The following is a 9,253-nucleotide window of genomic DNA, read 5'->3' on the forward strand; positions in this document are numbered from 1 at the left end:
ATTTGTAGACCAAATAGAGATATTGTTTGTTCGTCTTGGAAATGAATGTTGGCTGAACAAAATTCGAGGTCTAGTCAACCATCACCGATATTTAAGAACTAACTAACGGGTTGTATAATGTTGACTAGAAAATAAAGCCAAATCTACTAACAGTCGAATTATTTTAGCGATAAGCACTTGAAAAATCTTCTACAATCAAATCAACTTCACATAAAAGCTAGTTTGTTCGTAGTTATCGATGTTGATTAAGCAATTATGGGTTCAATCATAAATCTGTAATATGGAAGAGCAAACCATACAAATTTTGATAACAACCTGCAGAGGTTTTTATCCGTGGATTGCGATTTTGCGTCCAACTTTTAGAAATCTTATTTCAACAAGCAGCTACTGATTGAAGAGACTTGAAATGTTCTGATGAAATGATGTACATCAAATTCTCTATCATTTGCAAAAAATTATGTGCAGCCCAAAAAAACTTTTTTTATCTTCAAATGGGGTATGCCATTTTTTGAAACTATTTATGGTCATGAAATAATCTTGAAAATGATTCATACACGATTAAAAAGCGCCTGTGGATATTTACTCGATTATTCTTCTTAATTTTTAAATACTGTTTGCGAACGAAATGCAAGTATCTACTTAAATTCCTTCATGATGATTGAAAAAAGAGTTCTTAAACTCATGATCAAATTTGTTCAACATCTTATATATAAAAATGGAGGCATTATCTTTGTAACAACATCACGTATGAATGGTCGGTCGGAATGAAGTGAAATTTGGAATCCGAGGGTTTTTTGGGTCAGAGATGGTTTGTATAATAGTTTCGCGAATCTCACTTTTTATGAAAGGGGGTTCCCATACAAAATTATCTCTTCACACCTTATATATAAAAATGAAGGCATTTTCTTTGTAACAACATCACGTATGAATGGTCGGTCGGAATGCAGTGAAATTTGGTATCCGAGGATTTTTTGGGTCAGAGATGGTTTGTATAATAGTTTCAAGGATCTCACTTTTTATGGAAGGTGATCCCAATACAAATCAACTTTATTTGTTACGATTATCATAAGAATCTATTCACGAGCACGATGCAGTTAAGGATGTGTTGATTAAATTAAACATTTATTAGTTACGATTTATTCTTTAGAAGGTAAAACGGCCTTCAACTACTCTGAAAAATACTATTTAGTTATTTTTTTTCAATTGGTCTTAATAATACATTTTAAATACTAAAACTCACAATACACCGTACAGATACAGACAAGAAAGTTAAGGAGTTTGGTGGTATTAATGAAAAAAATCGCAATTGCATCAGGGGCTTCAACTCGAGCTCGGTTTTAAGATTTGCAAAATTTAGAGACATAAGCTTAACTAAAATAGGAATGAAAATGTACAAAGAAACATTTACTTGACACCTGCTACAGGATGAAAAAACTCATGAAATTAGAGGTATTTTACTCACGAAACAACTTGAATTCATTTTAATCATTTTTGTTATTTTTGTCATTTTTGTCATTTTTGTCATTTTTGTAGTTTTTGTCATTTTTGTCATTTTTGTCATTTTTGTCATTTTTGTCATTTTTGTCATTTTTGTCATTTTTGTCATTTTTGTCATTTTTGTCATTTTTGTCATTTTTGTCATTTTTGTCATTTTTGTCATTTTTGTCATTTTTGTCATTTTTGTCATTTTTGTCATTTTTGTCATTTTTGTCATTTTTGTCATTTTTGTCATTTTTGTCATTTTTGTCATTTTTGTCATTTTTGTCATTTTTGTCATTTTTGTCATTTTTGTCATTTTTGTCATTTTTGTCATTTTTGTCATTTTTGTCATTTTTGTCATTTTTGTCATTTTTGTCATTTTTGTCATTTTTGTCATTTTTGTCATTTTTGTCATTTTTGTCATTTTTGTCATTTTTGTCATTTTTGTCATTTTTGTCATTTTTGTCATTTTTGTCATTTTTGTCATTTTTGTCATTTTTGTCATTTTTGTCATTTTTGTCATTTTTGTCATTTTTGTCATTTTTGTCATTTTTGTCATTTTTGTAGTTTTTGTCATTTTTGTAGTTTTTGTCATTTTAGTTTTTTTTTTCATTTTTGTCAATTTTGTCATTTTTGTCATTTTTGTCATTTTTGTCATTTTTGTCATTTTTGTCATTTTTGCCATTTTTGCCATTTTTGTCAGTTTTGTGATTTTCGTATTTTTTTGTCATTTTTGGCACTTTTGTAATTTTTGTCATTTGTCACTTTTGTATTTTTTGTCATTTTTGTCATTCTTGCCAGCGTTTACTTCTATAGCTAGTTTGACAATATTCGCTATAATTTTGACAAACAATAGACAAACATGAACACTGTGAAGTTGATCCGTCGAGTGAGTGAATTTTCTCACGCTTTCAGCATTTATATTATTCTGCTGCGCGATTTTCAATTGTCAACGGACCTGGCAATGATGAATGTTTGCCTTTCGTCTCTATTTGTCTGTTCTGCGAACCAATCGATATTTTTAGTGACCCGTTTAAGTTATAAATATGACACGAATGTTTGAAAGCGCGTGATTCTATTTTGTTGTTTTTTTCTTTCTTGCAGGTTCGGCTGACCAGCTGGACGATGTCACATCGAAGGCGACGACCGGTCGATCCACTCCACGTTTGCAACCGCCGAAAAAGGACACTTACGGTGCACCGTACCGCAGCAATCGATTCGGATTCCGCTCAACCAATGTGGTCCGGCCGGCATCAGCTGGTCTCCAGCCAAAAACTTTAACCGACTGCGACAAGCAGTTACATTCCATCAACAACAACAATAATAATAATAATAACAACCACACAACTAATAACAACAACAATAACGTGTACATAACTACTGACAAACGGCGTTCTAAGAGCGCTTCCGCTGCGGCCTCCGCTCGCACAACATTCGCACCGCTCTACCAGCCTCCGGTTCACGAGCGATCGTCTGCGGCGTTACAACATCTTCATCATGGTCCGCAAGCATCTCTACACAGGCCACAGCCGAAATATCACACGGCGACGACGACGAAAATAGCTCCATCATCAGAACAGCCGCCGACAGCAGCCGCTCAACAACAACAAGTAGGAGTGACGAAATCAAGCAATCAAACCGAGCATAAAAATATTTACGCTTATCCACCTTCACAGATTGGGCCTGCGTCGTCTTCATCGGCGTCGGCGTCGTCGTCAACAGCGGCGGTCAGCGGAAGTATCGATGAAAATCGACAACATTCTGGCGTAAATAATGCCAACGACCAGCGGCAGCAGTTTGGCTCAGCCGTTGACTCCGGACAGCCGCGTCCAACAACGTAAGTCAACCGTCACGCCGCGGCAAATGTGTGACTCACTGGTGCGCGACCTTGAGGATCGCTCGAAATTAATTGCATTTTTCTTTCTTCTTTGGGTATATTTTTAGCAGAAATAAGATCGGCACAAAGGGGGCAGTCCCATGTGGACAGGAATCATCCTCGGTGGTGGCCAAGTTTACGTTACACAGCGGAAGCCTTCCGAAGCCACAATACCCGGTGCCGATCAGTCTATCTACGATCACCGGTGGACCGATTCCGACGGCGCGCTTTGCTATGGATCCAAAAGGCGCCAAACATGCCGTCAATGTGAGCCGCAAAGGAACGCTTCAAAGCAGCCAATATCAACGGGACGTTTCTTCCGATCGTGCACTTGATCTCCAGGACGAGGATCTTAACTCGAATGTGGACAACTCCCCTAATATTCGAATGCCTCGTCAGCGGTACCGTAACCTTGAGATGGTTATGGCTGGTCGACACAAATTCGAAGTTCGTGATCTAGAAACACTCACTGCTGAGCCAATAGTTTCGCTGGCCCTTCCACAACTTCCTAGTGCATTTACAAACTCTGGCCAGCAACCACAACCGGTTCCTCTGAGTGGACTGGTTCGCAGTTCCGAGCTTCCTCGTCAACTTGACGACGATATCGACATAAACGACAATCGTTATGAACAAGAGGCGGTTGACCCGATCGAAATCGCCCGCAAAGACTCGATCACGTCTTCGGATGTTGAGAGTCTGGAGGAAGAGAAACTGACCCGCGATAACAATTCATCCGAAAAGAGCCTCAAGGGGGCACTGATCAAGGATATGACTGAGTCGCACTGCAGCAAGACATCTTCTCCGGGTAGCTCCCGGGCTTCCTGGTGCAACGCGGGCGAAACTATGGCGCCCAAGGAGTGCAGCAGTTTGAGCTTGAGCAGCAGCGACGAAAGCAATGCTAAGATTGCGAACAATCGAAAGATGCTGGAGGAAGAAGAAGACATCAGTTCGGTTACCATTACTGCTGGTAATCCGTCGTTGTTGTGTAAGTAACTTTTTGAAAAGAGTTAAGCTTTTATTTAACGATTTTTATCAATTTTCAGCTTCCTTTTCCGCGATCATTCCAATGGACATCTCAATGAACGTGGACAGTATATCGGAGGTGCAAAACTCGTTCAATGACAACACAATCTCGGAACAACCAAACGATGAAGATCAGATGTTCCGATCTGAGGAGACTAAATTTGCAGAGATGGCAGCCGCTGTCAGTGATGCCATCCTGTTGGATGACGAAACATCTCCTACGGACAGCTTGGTTAGCAGCTGCACAGAATCGGACGATGCTCGCAAAAACCGCAAAAAGGCTGTCGAACGGCAGAATGAGAAAGACAAGGAAAAGGACATCGATGAAATTTCCCCGGAATTGGAAGAGTTGACCAGTCCGACAACCCCGGGAACTCCGACACATGCCTCCAATTCATTGTCTCTGTCGGACGGCGGTCGTGATTTCCTGATCGATGATGAAATAGCCGATCAACCCGCACTGGTGTTCGATGAGCCGGCTCTCAACGACAGCAGCATCATCGACGTAGGATCGATTCATCTCAATCTTACCGAAGACACGCCGACTCTGAGAGACTCTGTATCTTCACTCAATAACAACAACAATCGATCTCGATCCGGACCAGCACCGGTGCCAAAACCTAGAAAAATCATGGCCGAAACTTACGAATCACCGGCCCCAGTGCGCAAAAATCGTAACCGGTTGCCACGGTCAGAATCCCTGGACACCTTGTCGCCATGCGATTCGATCGCCTCCGATGATTTTATGCTGGATTTTAACAGCAGCATGGATTCTATTGATAGGTGAGATCAAAAGAATTCAAATTTAACAGTTCAATCACATTTTGATTCATATCCGTTCAGAATGGCCCGATCCAACGCCAGTGGAAGCACCTCGGCGTTACACTCGATGGACGAGCTGCAGCTTTTCGCTGAGCTTGAGAACAAGGGTGGGCAGCTGATGCACGAGTGGAGCAAGCTTTTGCGTACCACCACCCAACAACAGCAGAAGGCGGGTAGTATCCACAGCACCAGCCGCGAGAGCATAACGTGAGTAACGCTTGATTATTTTTTTTCGGGTAGGGCTTTTGGGGGAAGCTTTGAGGCGATATGAAAAAAGACCTACATAGTAGGGTTGCTATGGGTTCTGCTAGTCGACTGTAGGGGAGCTAGTGTATTTTTTTTTTTTTTTGGGAAGGGAGCTAGTGTATATGGGAAAAGCTCATTACAAGCCTGAATGTTGTTTTCAAGAATTTAATTATTTAGTATCAACTGAAACAGTGACTCTAAATCAAAATATTTCTAAAATTATTATTTTGATTGATTTGTCACTTAGTTTATGAATATTTGAAAAAAAATCACGTCAAGCTTTGGGATGCTGCTTTGAAATGTTTGTAAGTTTTAGGCGTTCTTTACAGATTGTCAGATTTGATTTGTTTAATTTATATTTCCTAACTGGTTGAACAAATTTCATTCCAGGAACAGCATTTTTCTTTATTGATACCGTTTGTGACTAAGTGGTTCATCAAAAACTGGCAAGCGACTGCGTAGAATCATTTTTTCACAATCATGATCATGTAATCAGAAAACCGTTAAAAGCTTCTAAGGGTTATTTTATTTCATTACTTGTTTATCTTTACCAAAAACAAGAATTACTTAAATCTTTTATGAAACCCTCAGAGCCAAAGGGGTATAAGTGCAAAAATAATCGCAGAGCAAATTAAGAGAAATTAAGTACAAACTTGAGACTTATTTGAAAGATGGCTAAGAGTGGGATGGAACGTACTTGAAATTGAAAATTTTGAGGGGAGGCAAAACGACTAGGTCAACTCCCGGAAATTGGAATTTAGTAAACACTTACAAATCTGATGGCCGACGTACGGGGTAAAATGGCCCCTAAGTTGGTGTTCTTCGTTTGATAGACGTTTCTTTTGATTAAAAGTGACCATTTCAAATTTCAAGGCTTCTGGAATTGGATGTAATTTAGAAAAAAGTAGTGGTTGCAAAACAATTAGGTGTAATATTTGAGAGCTTTTTTAGAGTTGCTTCAAAATTATTTTTTCACTACATGGCAAATAAATGTTATTTAAAAAAACTGCATTTACAATATGAAAATCCAAGTGTGAGAACAGCATTTTGGTGCCTATTTTAATGTCGTAGATTTCGAATTTTCCTGAAATTTCCTCACTCTAGTCTTTACCCAGATTTTTGTCTATCGCCTCTAGTTTTGGTGATACAGAGTTTATAATGTTAAAAATGAATCGGTGTTGAATGAAATCAATCATTGATAACTTATGAACTAAAAAAACCACATAAAAAAAAACTGATTCTAAATTTGTTTAATTTACTTCATTTGATTAAGAAGGAAAAATGTTTTGATCATGATGATGATGAATTTTAATGAAAATATTTTGTTTTAGATGTCATAACAATTATTGTTGATATAACTGAAGAAAGTTGAAAAAAGGGTTTATTTCATTTAAAGGAAACATCAATTTGCAAAATTTAAGAAGTTACAGGCAGGAGACAATACCCATATTTATAACTAGTGTATATTTCGTGTTTTTGTTAGTAAAATATGTTCCTATTTCATATAATCTTTTACTTATGAACATATGTCACAGATTTTCCACGATTGGTTGATAGCATTAAATGTGATCAAATGTCAAAAAAAACAAATTCTGATAACTTCGCTTGAGTATTTGTTGAAGCTTTCAATAGATTCTAATGGATATCTTATTCGAATGATGATTTCAACCAGACACAAGTGAGCTAGATCTAGTAAATTATTCAACTATTCAAAGACGGTTTTGAATAATCAGTGAACTAAACAACTGCATAAATATCATTTACAAATACCCTTTAACACTTTGTGATACATTTTAAGATGCTAAAGGATTTTTCAAACTGTTCATCCAATTTTTTTTTAAACGTGATAAAATCGAAACAATAACCGTGATAAAATCGAACGTGAAAAACATTTTAAGACTATTTTTGACGGTCGCCACGGAAGAGAAAAATCCATCGCATTCAATCGCTTTTAAATTTTGCTACACAGTTTCTCTTGAAAATTCATTTCATTTGGATTTATTGGAGATCAAACAAGTACAAAAACAAATATTAGAACAAGCAGGTAATGTAGACAGAAAAATAGTTCCAAACCAAAACGGCCTTTGAATTTTATAATCGAAAGCAAAGCTTTGACAAATATTGATAAAGGCGTTCAAAAACCCATAGGTAAATGAGCAGTAATTTTTTTTCTATTTGTCTCCAAACAATTTCGACTAGAGAAGGTTTGTAAGGGAGAAATTTAAGTCAGAATCTCGTCGTGTATTCTTTCATTACATTCCGTTTTTTTCTGCCCTCTCTCGGGGACCACCTAAGCTCAGGTGGTATTTTTTCCACGCAACCAGGGGATGCGTGACGTCTGGTTTGTTTTAACTTCTTTCAACTTGTTAATGACCCGACTCGAACCGTCTTCTGTGACTACATAAATTACCCTAATTTATGAAGCTCCTGGCACATTCCGTTGTTACCCAGTACAGTTATTGGTAGCTTTACTGCACATTAGAACTATTTGACTACGACAAAAGGATTGGAAAATCAATAAATACCCTTGAAATTTTCTCTTGGCGATTCAAGAATGTTCATTCTGAATGATAATAAGTTCAACAATCTCTGATAGTGGAATTTATAAAAAAAAAAACCCCACCAGTTTTTTTTTTATTATATCAGATCATTTTTTGGTATCTAATTCAACATTCTCTTTCAAGTTTGAAACAATAAAATCAATTTGAAGGCCTTGGGCTAATAATTCTGTTATTGATTCTCTCGGTCTGTTATTTTGATGTGCCAGAAGAAAAAAAAAAGGTTGTACCAGTACCAGTATGTGTCCTATTATTTTAAAATGACAATATTTTTTTCATAAATTCATCAGTTTGAGAATAAAAGGGAACGTCTTTTTGATTAAGTCCGTTTGATAGCATTAAAGAATGTCGTATGTACAAATTTGACATTCAATACAACATATCGAAATTCTAAAATCTGAAATTGAGTCCAAAAAATTTAACTTAACCTAAATGAATTTTTTCAAAATAAATAACCAGAAACCAGCTCTAAAGTAAAACAACAACTAATTTCAACAGAACCGGAAATGTTCGATCAACCATGCACCAACTTCAGGCAGGGTGGGAAAAAGTATGACTGCAGCTCTCGTAAGACTTTTATGCCCAAAAGTCGTAATTACCGTAAATAAACGACGTAAACTGCTGCAGTATGTGGGTGGAATAGGATGCGCCCTTTTTAGCGATTTTAACCCTCTGGAGGTTACTACATGGACTTACGTTGGCTAGGTGTAGGATTTCATGACACATTTCCATTTTTTTTATTCTTTCTATTCTTTAGCTCATTCATCCATGACCTGGGGACGATGACGATGGGGGTCGAAAATGAAGCTCACCGGCTTCATTTTGTTGGTTTAATTTGAACGACCCTGAGCAAATTGGCTTAACCAGTAGCCGAAAGCTAATTCGACTTAAAACTTATTATTGGCTATTTTCCTACTGCCACACGCGCGCTTGATGAGGTTGGGCTCATTTGTTCACATACTTCTGATGAGCATTTTTAGCAATAAAAAAAAGAAGGTATTGAGTAAAAATGCACATATGAACCGTTGGCGTGAGAATATTGCTGTTGGCAATAAAATAAGCTTGCCAGATTGCCCGGTTTTATCCGGGTTTGCCCGGATATTTGATGCAAAATTCCAAGAAAGTCCGGTCCGGCCCGGTTGCCCGGATATCGTGAAAAAAGTCCGGATATTGCCCGGATTTTTTCACAATTTTCACAAAGAAACCAAAAACTCAAAGTTTTTGAGTAAGTTTCAGCAAAATCGATTAA

General features: G+C 37.4%; 1 protein-coding gene across 1 annotated transcript in view; it reads left to right on the plus strand.

Moving 5' to 3' along the window:
• LOC129750610 (probable serine/threonine-protein kinase nek3) overlaps positions 1-5,524 on the plus strand; it is an 18,710-nt gene extending 13,186 nt beyond the window's left edge. The window contains exons 7-11 of the mRNA XM_055745574.1: positions 2,584-3,089; positions 3,156-3,316; positions 3,427-4,340; positions 4,399-5,161; positions 5,222-5,524. Of these exons, the coding sequence (XP_055601549.1) occupies positions 2,584-3,089; positions 3,156-3,316; positions 3,427-4,340; positions 4,399-5,161; positions 5,222-5,411 (2,534 nt within the window). The 3' untranslated portion in view covers positions 5,412-5,524. The remainder of the gene's footprint in view (positions 1-2,583; positions 3,090-3,155; positions 3,317-3,426; positions 4,341-4,398; positions 5,162-5,221) is intronic.
• Positions 5,525-9,253: the final 3,729 nt, after the last annotated feature.

The sequence above is a fragment of the Uranotaenia lowii genome, chromosome 3 (genome assembly GCF_029784155.1).
Source record: "Uranotaenia lowii strain MFRU-FL chromosome 3, ASM2978415v1, whole genome shotgun sequence".
Lineage (NCBI taxonomy): Eukaryota > Metazoa > Arthropoda > Insecta > Diptera > Culicidae > Uranotaenia > Uranotaenia lowii.